Genomic DNA, 15,595 nt, shown 5'->3' on the forward strand with positions numbered 1-15,595 from the left:
TTTTTTTTTTTTTTGAGACAGAGCCTCAAGCTGTCCCCCTGGGTAGAGTGCCTTATCACAGCTCACAGCAACCTCCCACTCCTGGATTTAAGCGAATCTCTTGCCACGGCCTACTAAGTAGCTGGGACCACAGGCGCCCACCACAATGCCTGGCTATTTTTTGGTTGCAGCTGTTATTGTTGTTTGGCAGGCCCTGGGCTGGATTCGAACCCGCCAGCTCTGGTGTATGTGGCTGGTGCCTTAGCCGCTTGAGCTACAGGTGCTGAGCCTGAAGTTTTATTTCTAACACAGTTTGGTAGTAAGAATGGAGATAGGAGGAAGAAGTTACTCTTTATTACAGGAGAAGAGTGAGCCATTCACGGGGAATGGAATTCAATCCAAATTTCAAGACTAATTCTCTCTCTGGCCTCCAATACCTTGAATCATAAAATTAAAATAATTAATAAAAGCACCATTTTCTAAGCTTTACAAAATCAGTCTCATTTCTCAAGGGCAATATCCATATTAGGTGAAGAAGCAATTCCCACAGCAGATGAGCAGAAAAAATGGACAAGACAGCCTCCTAAAACTATTCAGAAGAATCCTCTGCGCACCTCCTCGGAAGGCGAGGAAAGAAGGGGTGTATCCTGATGACCTAGCCCTGTGTTGGACTGACAGACTCCAGGGGTAAGGGATGAGAAGGAGGCAGGAGGACAGAGCAAGCATCTAGTTGAGGGTGGACAACCTAATGAAGGCTGACCGGGCAGGGGGCCAGAAATATTCAGGAGGTAACAAGCACTTACTAGAAGGCCCAGCCGTAGGTCCAAGCATGCGGTCTCCAGTCTTCTGGACCCAAATTGACAGTTGCCTGGAAGACTTGTGAATACATCATATGTGCCACCATTCCCAGAAGACCTATGGAGGGAACAGGTAGGCAGAGCCCTTAGAGAAAGGCCGTCATGCCATCTACCAGGAATCTCATTTCAGAGCAATCCCATCATTTGGCATCAGGTGCAAGCTTATGCTGAAGCAGCTATTGCCTTTAATGGCCCCACATTTCCCGGAAGACAAATCTGCAATGGGGGCTTCTCCTTGACTGTTTTTCTTTGAAATGGGTTACTCTAAACTTTAGGCTGAAAGCTACGATAAAAGCCCCCAAGTCTATGCTGTGCCCCAGGGTGTTGTTCCCCTTTTTTATCCCCCACCCTCACTCCCAATGTTGGCTTATTTCTTCATCTTATAGACGTATCTCTCCCTCTATCCAGCAGAGCCCAGTCTTGAAAAGCTGTGTGAATGTCACAACTGAAAAGTAAACCAGATAGATTTTACTTGAGACAGCTGGAGGTAGTTTATAATGACCCAATATACAAATTCACATGTTATTTCAATTTGAAATTAAAGGCGTCTGTAATGATCTCCTACCTCCATTCTTTATACCACCTTTGGGCTCTCCCTTCCTCCAGCTAATGTTCCCAGGGTGGCTGCCCACCCCCTCTCCACTCACTCACCAGATAGGACAGAGGACACAGCAGCAAAAGCGCTCAGCTTGAGCCCACAGCCCGGGTTCCCCGAGAGCAGCAAGTCGGTCAGTAGCAGGAGGAAACTGATGCATTGAAGTCCAATGTAGGTGATCTGGGCTCCCAGGGACAGCCATAGGATTTCTACAGAAGCCAGAGGAAGAAGGAGCCCTCACTCTGTTAGTTAAATCATTGGACAAGCGAACACAAAGATGCCAGGGAGGAGTTAAAAGGCCATAGGAGAAAGGGGAAATGAGGCAAAGCAGAAAGCGTTAGGAATATCACTTCCCTGACATCCCCTGCAGGGCCCGCTCTGCACCAATACATCATCCAGAGCACTTGCCTGACTGTAAATACTGGGAGGGAGATGTGAGAAGAAATCATTTACTTTCCGTAAATCCTGTAGGGATATGACTTTGCCAGTTATCATTTTTGTCCCTTTTTTGTTATTTAGGAGACAGTTTTTTTTTCCCTTTCAGTCCTTTCATTTCATGGGGAAAAAATTGGAGGAAAGGGAATAAAAATCTAGGCTGTCAACATGGTTACTTGGCAACAAGAGTTGGGGTAGAGCTGTTGGTGGTTTTCTGTTTGTGAACCTTATTTATCCCTGCTGTTGCTTTTTCCTTTCCTGCATATGAATGAAAATTAGCTCTGGAAGAAACCATGTTGCCCAGTAGGGCTCAGAAGAGGAGAAAAGAGGGAGATCACAGCGCAGTGCAGATCCACAGTGGCCCAACTCAAGATACCTACTGTGAATTCCTCAGCAGACACATACTTGCCACAGGCCCCAAGGGAGGGTGGGGGAGGAAAGCGTTCTCCATCAACCGCTTCCCTCCAAATCGGAGAGCGGGGTGACATGGGCCTTGCAACGTGGCAAATTCCAGTAGTCCTTTCTCACCTCTCTCGGTGGGTGGTGTGAGTTCAAGGAAGCTTCGACACCTCTCACCTGAAACACACAAGGCAAAAACTACTGGGGCCTGGTCCTTGCTCTGCTGGCATGATGGCCCTCCCACCCCTGCCCTGAATGAAGGTGGCAGGCGTCTTGTCAGTGTCTCTCGTTGACAGCCCAAAGGATGGCTGCGGTGGCAGAGGCAGCCCTCGACGCAGGTTAATTTCTGATATGAAGATGTTTCCCTGGGAGCGCCTACATAGGTTAAGCTTCTTGTTTCCTGTGTCCAGAAGGGTTAATGGTTTTAGTTTAACTGAAGCCTTTTGTTGCCGCTGTCCCGCTGCACTGAATGGCTCTAACTTGTTTCCAGGACTGGGGATAGAGCAGTGCCAAGCGCACAATAATAAATGTAAATGTAAACACGCACAGTTTTATTTCTCTTCCATTTCCCTTCTCCTTTAGCCCAAATTGGGAGAAGTAGTAGAAAAGGGCATTAGAAAAACTTCACTGGCTGGGCGTGGCAGCTCACACTTAAAATTCCAGCCCTCTGGGAGGCTGAGGCTGGTGGATTCCCTGAGCTCAGGAGTTCAGAGAACAGCCTGAGAAGGAGCGAGACCCTGTCTCTACTAAAAATAGAAAAATTGGGCAGCACCTGTGGCTCAAAGGACTAGGATGCCGGTCCCATATGCCGGAGATGGCAGGTTCAAACCCAGCCCCCCCCCCATAGAAAAATTACTCAGGGCATTGTGGTGGGCACCTATAGTCCCAGCAACCTAAACTCTTGGGCTCAAGTGATCCTCTGGCCTCAGCCTCCTGAGTAGCTGGGACTACAGGAGCCCACCGCAACACCTGGGTAGCTTTTTTAGAGATGAGGAGTCACTCCTGCTCATGCTGGTCTTGAACTCCTGAGCTCAAGCACTGCACCTGCCTCAGACTCCCAGAGTGCTGGGATTATAGGTGGGATAATGCCATTTTCAATATGCTAAAATATTTTAAACCAGCCAGTCTTCTAAAGAGGGAGGAGGTGAAAAGCCAGAACTTTTGACCTTATTAAAAGTGAACTCCTATGGAGAAGGGACACATTGGGAGGTGGACAGTGCTGAGCCGTGAGGAGGGGGCACTGCTACGCTTCCAGGGCTTCCTTGCTGCATAAGATCCCTTCCCCCCACAGCCCCCCCACCCCCATCTTCCACCCTGCAGAATCAGGCAGGTGTGATGAGGTGGGTACCTGGTTCTTCCAAGGTTTCCTCACAGGATAGCCACATGCCACTCCGGAAGGTAAGGAAGGAGAAGCGGTCATCCCCAGCCTCCCAGCTGTATTGCACCACCTCCTGGGTTGATGTATTGGTGATGTCGCCATGCAAGGACATTGGCATGCCAAAGCAGTCGGCTCCCAGACTTTTCCCGCACACGGGCTTGGGCACCTTCTGTGTGCCCACGAACCAGTAGGTGCTGAGCAGGGATGTTGTGGAGAGGCTGAGTGATAGCATACTGAGGACGGCAGATAGGAGTGTCCGTTGGCCAGAGGAGCCCTTCGGGAGCTCCATCTGAAACACAAACACAACAGCGGGGAGGGAGTTGGAGATTTCCTGAGGCTCCCTCAGCTCAGGCTTTGTTCCTCCAATACTGACAGGTACAACCCGCCTCTCAGGATCTTCTCCAGGGGTTGTGGGGAAGGGTGGCTTCAGGAGCGGCCTGGAGAAAGAAACTGCAGGGTCTCAGAAAACAATACCCCCCTAAGGAAGGCCTCAGAAGCAGCGGGGTCTCTAACACCTCCTACCAGCCGGGGGCCCTTCCTTCTCCCCCAAGGCTAGCCATAGAAACTGGAATTCCTCTTCAAGGCCCTTCATAGAAACCAGAATTCCTTTTCCCCAAAGCCATCCATAAAACCTAAAAATGTCACTCAAACTTTCCTCTCTCTTTTCTGTTTAAGAATTGATCATAAATTATCCAACTCACCTTGTTTATTAGGCCATCCATCCCCTAGTCCAGCCAGGGACCTGCCCCATGCTGAGAAAGTAGAAAGCTGTACAGACAGCCCACAAGGAATCCAGACAGACAGAACTTGCTGGGTCTCCCCGCTCAGGCTATTAGCATCACACCCTTCTACCCTTTCTGTCCAATCATATTTCCACACAGTTGTCCCCACCTTGCTGAACCTAAGCATAAACATGGACAGTTTGCCCTCTATCTTTGGGTCTTGAAGGCTCCCACGATATAGGACTATGATCAAATAAATCTATACACTTTTTCTCCTATTAATCTGCTTCTTGTCGGTGACCTTTCAACGAACTCTCAGAGGACAAAAGGGCACTTTTCCCTTGGCCCCTGCACACCCATAGCAGTGATGTTTATTTAAGCTGGATCTTGTGAAGTTCCTACAGAAAAAATAAAATGGTGATTTTCTTAGATTGAATAATGACAAGGGCTGGACTCGGCGTGTGACACAATAATGTACAGAAGCAGGGATAAAGGTGACCCACCAGATAGGACAAATTATAATGAGGGATGCAGAAGTCAGAATGAGTTCCATATGACCATGTGGAGATCTTCTGTTTCTGCCTCAAAAGGTGAGAATGGTGTCTGCATGGCCTCTGGCTGGCAAACCGTGGGCAGGATGTATACGTGTACCTGTGCAGTGCCATGATGGACCCACTGACAGCACCTGCCCTAAGCAGCAGTGATGGGTTTGCCTGTAGCCACCACCTGGCACCTTAGACTGACAGGGATGGAAGAAATTGAGCGTGAGAGTGAATCACTGCACATCCTTCCATGGGAAGAGAAGTTTGGAAGGGCTTCACTTAATCTTGTTGCGAGTTTTCTCAATGATACTCTTTTCACAGGTATTTGTGGTCATGCCTGTTTTCCCCTCCAAGACTTCAAACTGCCATTAAGTAGCAAGTGTGTCTTTGTCACTTTTGTCTTTCCCCCAGCAGCTAATATTTTGCACATTTGACACACAATATAAACTGTTTATTACATCAAGGGTGGTCTGAGTAAGCATCAGATAGCAATAACCTCTGTCAGAATGTGGTTAAGCCACTGAGGCTATTATATCAAAGTGTTAGAAAAAGAACTGGGAGCTCTCCAAACACGTTCCTGGTGATTGTTCTTAGTTTTGAAAACAATTGACTTCATTGAAAGGTAGTAGCACTGACTCCCTGAGTTTGTTACTATAATAAAGTTAGTTATTGGTGGCCTGGTCCCTGCGTGATAGATTCCTCTAAGAGGCATCAGGAAGCCAGAAGCCCATCAATAAATAGACTGAAAGGCCTGGGGGAGCAGAAGGGGCTTGGGGGCCTGGAGGATAATAAAAGAAAGCAGTGAGCCCCCCTGGGTGTGGGGCTAGCCAAATCCTAGGGAGGAGATAGGACTTCTGGCTCTGGGGGAGGCAGTGACCTGGGCCCTGCTTTGTTCTACCAAGATGACAGAATCCACAAGGGAGATGGCTGCCTGGTGCCCTTGGAGGCTGGACACCAAGCACCGTGGCCGTGGAACTGTGCTAGGGTGCCCGTAGCCAAGCTCATGGTCAGTAGAGAGGACCCTGGAGGGGCTCCTGTCAGCATCCTGCCTCAGCAGTGCCTGCCTCTCGGTGGGCAAGAGAAAGAAAGCAGAAAGAACTGCGGCCATGTGGCTCTGGTGGGAGCCACCACTCTCATCTTCAGCCTAAGAGAAGGGAAAGGTGACCTAAGAAATGACCAGTGTTACAATTGCTAACTTTGTTGAGTGGTGGCTAGGACCCAGATTTAGCTGGATTTAGAAAAAAAGAAATGTGGCTCAGCACCTGTGGCTCAATCAGCTAAGGCGCCAGCCACATACACCTAAGGTGGCGGGTTCGAATCCCCAGCCCGGGCCCGCCAAACAACAACGATGGCTGCAACCAAAAAATAGCCAGGTGTCGGGCGCCTGTAGTCCCAGCTACTTGGGAGGCTGAGGCAGGAGACTCGCTTGAGCCCAGGAGTTGGAGGTTGCTGTGAGTGTGAGGCCATGGCACTCTACCCAGGGGGATAGCTTGAGGCTCCGTCTCAAAAAAAAAAAAAAGAAAAAGAAAAAGAAAAAAAGAAATGTGATGGGTGGTGTCCTTTGCATTACAGAGCAGTTTGTACATTGTATTAACATTAATTCAGACTAACCAGAAAAGAAGTCCACGCTTAGTTGCTGACAGACTTTTCTTAAAGTAAACCTGGAGCTTTCCAGTGGATCCCTCATATCAGAATTAATCAGCCCCAAATCTGCTTAGCTTAAGCCAATCTGCCTCTCCTATCGCCCCCAGCTTAATCGTTTCTACGTTTAACACAGAACTTTATCTTAGAAATTTAGCAGTCTGTTCTTCAGAATTACCAGGGACTAAGTCAGTGTATTATTTATGCCAATAAGGAATCCATATACTTCAAGTATACATAAAAACCAATATACAAACATGATAAAAACAGCTTCTGGGAAGCAATCTGCTAACATGATTTTTCTTTTTAAAGCACACAACAAATTTACTAAGAATTTAAGGTTTTAGTCATGACGTTCTGTTCCTAGGGATTATCCTTTCTAATTATTCTTACATTCATTGCTTTAATGGGAAGTGGAGTTCCAGGCAGAATGTCTTCACTAATAATTCTACATGAAGATTGAGCTAAAGGTGGAGGCAATTCTAAATTCTGTAACCTTAGGGTTCATTTTTCAACAACTATTTTCAATCTCATTTGGTTTGGAAATTTGTCCGCTGCTGTCACATCACATCGTATTTTAACTCTACACCCAATCCATTTCCAGTTACACATATTTGTAAGTTGTTCTCCAGGTGACTCAGAAATAAAGAAAGAATAATGAATCTCACACCAAGGCAACAATCAATTTAAGGACAAGGTGATCTGAGAAACAAGGGATGAAAAATAGTTTAGACTAAAGCTCAAAGAGGCTCCTTCCAGATGGAGTGTCCACCAAGGACAGACTCAAGGAGCCCTACATTCAAGGAATTATTTTCTTGATAAATTGAATGATAATCTCACTCAAGGAACTTTCACAAGAATTACCTTCAACTCATATTTCATTTTTTTTTCTCAAAACATGCCATTTCTCTTTAGGATCCAGGTACCTCTTATATCGGAAGAATAAATCCAATTTTGCAATGGTTTTCTTAAAGTGATCCTGAAGAAGTAATGGCCATAAGAAAATCTCTCTCTTTGTAAATGCAGACAGATGCCACGCCAAAGTGTCCCCTAGGGAAGGGACGGACTGGTTTCTCTGACAGTTAGGGCCTTAGCTCATTAGAAAGTGTGTAGGTGCCAGTAGCTCAGTTCCATCAGCATATATTAACAGAAAAACTCAGAATTGGCACGGGCTAAGAAGGAGAACAAATTGATGAGAACGCACATCTTAAAAGAACCAGGTGCAAAATAGCTGTGCAATCTCTTTCCTAACCCGTCAGGGGGGAGCTGGTTACCTTGGTCATGATCAGCATCTTGCGGCTCGTCAGGGAGGACTGGAGGATGCCATCTGCTCTCCAGGTCCCCGTGGTTTAATGTCACAAGTAGGAAAACTGCCTCCCTACCCACCTCCAGCTCCTTCCTAGCCCTCCCCTCCTATCTCATATTCTTTGGAGCATTCATGATTAAATGTTGCCTTACAGGGAACAAGGACATTTAATAATCGACAAGGCAATCATAGCACAGCTGTTCTGGGAGATTACACCAGGGAGCTGCCAATGGGCATCTGGATTAAGCACAAAGGAGCAAGGACCTGCATTTGCTGAGGAAAGCCTGTTTAAAGAGTAAAGGATGGTTTAGTTTCCATCTAACTGCCATGCTCTGGGTAACTGGTGTGAATGGGTTGGGCTGGATTTTATGGCACACAGAGAACATATTGCAGGGTCACCATTATCATAAAAGTTCCCACTCCCTTGAGTAGGGTTTTCCATCCCTTGGAAGAGGCTCTGTTCTCTGCAATGTCAAGGCCTCTCAGAGCCACAGACAGGTAATAGCTTCCTTGTTCCATGCGTGGTCACCTCTGCCTAGTTAGCAACACGGGTGAGGGTTATTAAGTTCCTCCCTCCGTACATAGAACACGGAGGGAAGTGAGAGTGTTGGCGGTGGGGCATGGGGAGAGGATGCGGAAGCAGCAGGATTAGAGATAAATTCCAGGGTGAGTGATGCTATGGCTCTATAACCATTTCACTTCCCCCCTGCAAGCAAAGGAATGAAAACACCTCCAAAAAAGAGTTTCTAAAAGTTAAAAAAGTGATCAATAATTCATAGGTGTTGATTATACATCTTCTTTCTGCCAGTCACCTGGAACTACACATCCATCCTTCTGTCCTCAAAATGACTGGGGGACATTCTGCAACTGCTCGTGATTCCGTAAGTGCTTTCCGGACTCTTGTCCTCCTGATGCTTTTTCCTTCTGCCTGGAATACCTTCAATCTCTTTACACCTAGTGATCTGCCTGCTTCTCAGGATTCCTGGAAAAAGTCATTCATTCTTTGAAAAATGTTTCTTTCGCCCCAAGACAGACAGTTCCCCCCCCCTTTGTCCTTGTCACACTGCTACCTCTCTCTCAACACTTCCTATATTCCATTATAATTACTGTATTTGTCTCGACTGTAAGCTCCCTGAAAGCCCTGTCCTTCCCCATCAGAGCAATCTCTGGAAGGTGGGCACAGTGGCTGACACATGTAGTCCCAGCACTTTGGGAGGCTGAGGCAGGAGGTTTGCTTGAGCCCAGGAGTTCAAGACAAGCCCGAGCAACACAGTGAGACCCTTGTCTGCATGAAAAATAGAAAAACTAGTCAGACATGGTAGTTTGAGCCTGTCGTCACAGCTGCTTAGGAGGCTGAGGCAGGAGGATCACCTTAGCCCAGGAGTTTGAGGTTACTGTGAGCTACGATGACACCACTTCACTCTACCCCAGGCAATAGAATGTAGCCTGTCTCAAAACAAAACCAAAGTTTTAAAAAAAGTTTATTTAAAAAAGTGGGAGCAATCTCTGGAAGTTTGAAAAGGATGCAGATTCCTGGACCCTACCTTGAGATCTCACAGTAGTTCTGGGATAAGGCCCAGGAATCGGTAGTCTTAGAAAGCTTGTACATACCTAGGGAATTCATGGAAAGTGACGCTTACTGAACTGTTTGGGGGCTTATGATTAAGGAAGCCCTCTATATCCTGCCTGGCCCTTCCTCCACCTCTTCTAGGTTAGCCACGAAATCCTGTCCTTCCCATTCTATAATCGTGTAGCTAGTTTAGGGATGCAAAGGCAGGTTCCCTTTAACTCAGTGTTTGAATTAGTCCCCATCCTTGCTAAATGAGTCTTTTTGGATCCTACTTTTGTCACTCTAGTCTCCTTAGACTGCTGTTAACAAACAAATTTGATATACATGTGCTCATGTCCAGGCATGTTTGTGGCTTCTCCCAAACAGCCCTTTATTCATTGGGCAGAAGTCACTCTCCTTGGGGGGAAAGCAGGACTCGTGGCCGATTTTCACATTGCTTTGGGCTCTGGGCTCCCCAGCCTCGGCCACACGGTTTCATTACAACGCTGGGTGGCGCTCTGCCCTCATAGTTCCCAGTTCTGTCACATGCCTCCCTCACCAGTCAGCAAAATGTGAGTGGAGGTGGCAGCTCCTCCCCATAGGACTGTTCTTTTCTCCCTTCATCTGGCTTCCCTCCTCCCCCCGCATGCTAATCTACAGAGTGCCATGTGTCAGCCTTATGGAATTTAGGGCTCTGGATGAACTTTGGGGGCAACCAACCACTCCCTGGAGGACATCTTGTAGGATTGTTTCCTGTAGCATAATTTTTTTTTGCAGCCAGTTCCCAGTGATTCAATAAATCCTCAAATCCTTCCCATGAGAAATACAACTCCGCGGTATCAGAAACTAGTCAGTAGATGTTTCCGGATGAGTTTGGTGCACATTTTTCTTTACTTAATTGTATCCTTATTCTCTTCCCCGCGCCCCCCCCCACCCAACAGTGAACAATTCTTTTCCCTTCTGTGTGCTTACACCCTCAAATACTTGTAGAGGCTTCTCACATCCCTCTTGAGTCACCGTTTGGCACGGCCTATGTCTTTGGATTTTATTGCCTCTGCTCATAACCGCACCCTCCATGCCTTAGTAGCGTTAAGTTTGCCTTCTCCAGGGAAAAGGGGATGGGAGTGGCTGTCTTAAAGTGTGTTACATGAGGCGGCTCAGAGGTGGCTTTGGACTGAAGCTCATGAAACTTCAGCTTCGGGGTCACCCATTCCCTTGGCTCCTCCTAAGATGTGCTACCTAATTTGTACTTGTCATTTTGTGTTATTTTTCTTAAACATGATTTTAGACCACTGCAAATCCCAGACCCATCCTTAGAAGGCTGTGCATTTTGTGTGCATGCTTGGCTGGCTGGCTATTGGCAGTGACCAGTCTTGAGTCCCCTCTCCCCAAGGACCCTGGGCCACAATGTATAATTTCCTCTTTTGGACAAAACATAGTTTCTCTGCCTGGCCACAAAAATCTGAGCCCAGCATACTACTCACTTCCTTTCATTGTAATTTGGGCATGTTAATATTTTTTTTTCTTCCCTTTCCTCTCTTAGAACAGAAAAAGTAATTGCTAGTGTCAATGCCCCACAAATATAATTAGGCTAGGCCTAGAAGCTCATGACTCAGCACTGACATGAAGATTCCACCTCTCTAAACCGTATTTAACTTTGGTATGTTTGGACTGTTAGCAAGATGATTTCCACAGGATACGGAGGTACCTCACTGTTTATGACATCACAAAGTCAAGGGTGGGAACTAACCTACATTTGCCAAGGTCCTCCATCCCTATTCCCTGTACTCTACAAAACCACATTTATAGGTAGGCATAAAGAGCAATAATCTTGGGACACCCACACAGATGTTGTAAATGGGCATTCAACTTATTGTTTTGTGAGTACACTGTAGATTAGAGGTGATTAACAGAAAGAGCAAGACCTCTGAGCCAGAGCAGGTTGTAGGCTACACCACGTCCCTAAAGCCAGTGCCCGGGGCTAAGGGATCCAGTGGTATTTTATTTTTCACCTATCTATTCTGGCATCGTCTTCCAAGAAAGATTTGTCTGCCCTCCCTGGTAATAATACCTCTGTCCTCTCAGGAGCCAGAGTCCGACTTGCGTCCCATTAACTCCTTTCTGTCACTCAGTAGACAAAGGGCTGGAGTGGAGTGTACAAGTTTGGGCTGCCCCTGGCTGTGATTGACATGCCCTTGCCTTGGCACCTGCCTGTTCTGAGTGTGTCCTGAGCCTCTTGTGTAACTCATCACATGGCTTCCTTGTCTGCTTTGCTCACTGACTTCAGGTTGCTCGATTAGAGGAGCAGCTGTTTTAGTCATTGTCGATGCTCAAAGCCTAGCAGTGTTCTAATATCTAGGAACGAATGAACACATGGACAAATGAGCTTGAGGTTTGTAAGACAGATAAGCCTCACAGGTATGATCAGGAAGCCTGAGGATGAAGAGGTGAATAAAGAAGTGTGTCCCAACAGCTTTCTGTTGCTAAAGGAGACAGGATTCTTTCTGATTCATGTATTTAAGAGCAGAGAGAAACCACAGAGGGGTCTGTAGGTCCACACACACACCCTGAACTCTTATACACAGATACACCCACAGTATTATCAGATAGACCCTCGGCCAATACATTTCCTCCCACCTGTAGAAACATTCCTGTTTTTTGATGAACAAAGCCCAGAAAACAGCAGTGATCTCATGAACGAGTATTATCTTTAATTCACAGAGACCCAGAGACAGACAGATGGCTCAAAAGCCAGTGACAGATTGGAAATGCTATGTCGTTTTTCAAGCCGCGTGATTCCCTACTCATCAGAGAGCCCTTTGGGATGATGTATCTCAAAGTTGCTCAGATTTTGCTGCTCTAATTACAACTTTTACTTGGTGCCTGACATTTCTCTCCTTCACTTCCCACGGGCTAGCTTGACATTTGCCTTTCCGCCTGGAAAGACAGAGCAATGCCACCAAAGCGCCTGTGCTGAGTGTCCAAAATGTTTTCAACACCACGGGACACTTAGCCCGGGATTTCCTTAGCTTCAGTTTAATTATTCTCAACTGTAACCATGTTTAGGGGTCTACCTAACCCCAAACAGTCACACAATAAAAAACACTCCAGTCTTCCTAACGTGGGTCCCGAGTTCTAAGAACACTTGTATAGGGAAGGACCAAAGAAAAGCATTTTGGGGGGCCCCTCTCTCGCCTTTCCCTTTCCGCCTTTTAATTGGAAATGTTTGACGGCTTTTGCTAATGCAGTCATTTCCAGGAGAGGAAGCCGCCTTTCTTCCCGGCTCCAAGCAGCTGGAGTGAATCAGAGGGGCAGCGGCATCTGCACATCCTGTGGGGCAATCGCTCACGCGCGGGTGACGACGCCCCCGGGCGGCTGTGGCGGGGGCGCTCGGGGACCCCGGGGCGGGGCGGGAGGGCACTATCTGGGGCGCCCGGGTGCGGCGGCGGCGTGACACTGGGCCGCCCCGCCGGCCTCCTCCCTTCCCTTCCAGCTGCCCCACTCCCCTGCAGCGGTCCCGGCCGCGCCCCCGCCCGTTTACTACGGCGCCCCGGTCGCCTAGCAGCGCCGCGCGTTGCCAAGGTGACGCGCCCGGCGTGTTTTGCATTGTTTGGCTCCTTCCTCTCCCGCCCCTGTGCGGCCGGGCGGCGCTGGGCCCCGCGGCGTGCTCCCCGGAGCCAGATGGCAGGAGGGCGGGTGGAGACAGGGAGATCAGAGAAATTCCTCCCGCGGGCCTGTAGGCCAGGAGTCAGAATCTGGCGGGTCGCTGGACTCTAAAAATCTGGCAATTTCCCTGCCCTAGCCCCTAGAGTTACAGGTCCCTGGCTCCTGCTCTAAAGGAAAGGGTTGTCTTTGCCTCCTTTGGAGGATCTAGAAGTGAGACTTCCTGACCACAATCCCTCGGGATCTAAGTTCTAGTCGCGACCATGCCTGGACTGATGATTTTGGCCAAGTCAGCCTTCTAGAGGGTTGAATGTAAATTTACCCTCCGGGGTCAATGAGGGGAAAGAGCTTCCTCCTTCACTACCGGGCACCTTGCTGGACCCTTCCCAGACATCTCCTTTAAGTCTCCCAACTGGCCTGAAAAAGAGGTGGCATTTCCATTCTACAAGTGAGGGTTCAGATTCTCAGTTTGACTTGTTCAAGGACACATGACTAGTAAATGGTGGAGTCAGTATTCACACCTCCGAAGACTGCGCACATGACTCATCACCAGGCCACCACTCAGGAACAGGGCGGGCCCAGTCACCTTTGACAACATTTACCGATTGCAGTCCTCATGGTCGAACTACTACAGAATGAGGCCCTGGATTAAGTGTACTTTATACTCAGGTGTATATTAGTAAGCAGACACCCCCACGTTCCCTCTCTGTCTCTCCTAGAAAACCAATGATACAGAACAATACAATTTGCTCTAATTGAGACTGCCTTTTTCTGTCACGTTCACATCCACTTCTTTATTCTGTTTGGGCTCCCTCCCCGTTAAGGAAGTCCCCTGAGCCCACACTTGGATGTGTCTGCGGAATCACCAGCTGTCCTCTGCAGTCCCAGAAGTGTCTCTTCCTTAGCTTACTGTCCTTCCTTCTGAGATCTCTAGCTTCCAGCTGATCAAGTGCACGCCACTACATGCTCTCTGTGTGGCTCTAGTTTGCTGGCTAATTGTAAATGTGATTTTTCTCTCCTGAGAAATGCAAGGTATTTAAGGAGGAACACCATTTGTTTTAGTAACCCTTTCAGTTAAAAGTTGCCAGTTGCCAGTATGAAGGGAGACCGGTCATGTCCAGATGTGGGTCCGATTCTAAACAAGCCAGCACTTCCCTGCAGACTTTCTGGTCCCTGAATTCTCAGAGACCAGAAAGCGCCTGTGTTCACCGTCCCAGTTCTAGCTCAGGGCTGGCATCCAGCAGGACCTTGGGGAGGCTTCATTGTTCTCAGGTGTAGAACTTAGTGTCTGTTCCTTCAATTCACTAGGGTGACACACAGCTTGCCACCACCACTCAGCCTTTGCCAGGGACCAGATTTTGGCAACAGGAATTATGCAGATGAAAGGACAAAGGAGCCTGGAGGACTTTAAGCAGTCCTGGAGACAGAGAGGAACAGGAAGATGAAGAGGCAAAGGCAGAAGAAATGGAAGTTTTAATGAGGAAGATGAAAGAGCAAGAGGCCGAGGTGTGGACACAACCAGTTTATCAGTAAGAACTAGGCAAGAGTAGTCCATTTCTACTCCCTTTTGTATAATCTGCAGTGTGTTCCCACGCTCCTTACTACAAGCATGTGAAATAAATTAAATGGATGAACTGGGATAATCTGTGTTACAAAACCAACCCTAGGGGTACAACACATGTGAGATGTTCACAAGATTTCAAAAATCTGTGTACTTACCTCCTGGGTGAGGCAAACATTTTTAGTCAGTGGAGAGGGTTTGCTCATTCACTTTTGAAGTGCAGAGGCAAAGAGGTTTCAGTTTGTCTTCTGCTCCGTCTCAATCAGTTCGGGAGAATGATGTTTGGTGTGAGGATGGATCAGGTCCCCTCTTGCCTGCAGAGGGGTGAGCTGTGGTTTGGAGAGGATGGAAAGGATGTCCTGAAGACAGGACACCAGGCTGGGTGGAGTCTGGTGACATAGGGGGTTTACTCTATGATGTCACAATGGCAGGCAGGGGTCTCCCTGCTGCACCCAGTCTCTTCCTCCTCCCCCCAAAGGATGAGGGCATGCTGGGTGCCTACCACCAAGGCTCATGTCTTCTGAGGTCTTCCAGATCAGTGCTTCTCTTATTGTGCATAAGAATCACCGAGGGAGCTTAGTCAAGTGTAGATCCCAAATGTCTGGGACGGCTCCCACATGGTACCAACAAACCCCACTGAGTCCTGAGGCTCGAGGCCAGGGCTGCCGAGGAGAAATACAATAGGGCCACACATTTTCTAGTAGTCACATTAAAAAAGTAAGATGGACACAGACACATGCTGCAACACACCAATAATTTCTTACATAATCCTATAGTTCGAGTAAATGTAGCTCTTTCAAAACAAGTTCAATGGGAAAATATTTTTATACAGTTTCTGTTTTAAACTTAAAAATTAAAATCATGAATTAAAATTAAATAAGACATTCAGTTTCTCTGTTGCACTATCCATATCAAAAGGGCTCAACCACATGTGGCTGTAGTTACTCTATTGGATACATAGCTTTAGA

The 15,595-nt window shown here is 47.6% G+C and overlaps 1 protein-coding gene across 4 annotated transcripts in view; it reads right to left on the reverse strand.

Moving 5' to 3' along the window:
* Positions 1-14,959, reverse strand: part of GSG1 (germ cell associated 1) — a 16,835-nt gene extending 1,876 nt beyond the window's left edge. Inside the window, exons 1-5 of one of the 4 annotated variants that reach the window (XM_012810080.2) lie at positions 14,786-14,959; positions 3,614-3,932; positions 2,395-2,442; positions 1,488-1,640; positions 783-894 (exon numbers count right to left, since the gene is read on the reverse strand). In XM_012810080.2, the coding sequence (XP_012665534.2) occupies positions 783-894; positions 1,488-1,640; positions 2,395-2,442; positions 3,614-3,932; positions 14,786-14,833 (680 nt within the window). In that variant the 5' untranslated portion in view covers positions 14,834-14,959. Of the gene's footprint in view, positions 1-782; positions 895-1,487; positions 1,641-1,835; positions 1,844-2,271; positions 2,443-3,613; positions 3,936-7,822; positions 8,030-14,785 lie in introns of those variants that run through there. The other 3 variants (XM_003797779.3, XM_012810081.2, XM_023517903.1) reach the window with 3 other exon arrangements.
* Between the last annotated feature and the right edge of the window lie 636 nt (positions 14,960-15,595).

Source organism: Otolemur garnettii, unplaced genomic scaffold (assembly GCF_000181295.1).
Source record: "Otolemur garnettii isolate 467f Iridium unplaced genomic scaffold, OtoGar3 scaffold00124, whole genome shotgun sequence".
NCBI lineage: Eukaryota > Metazoa > Chordata > Mammalia > Primates > Galagidae > Otolemur > Otolemur garnettii.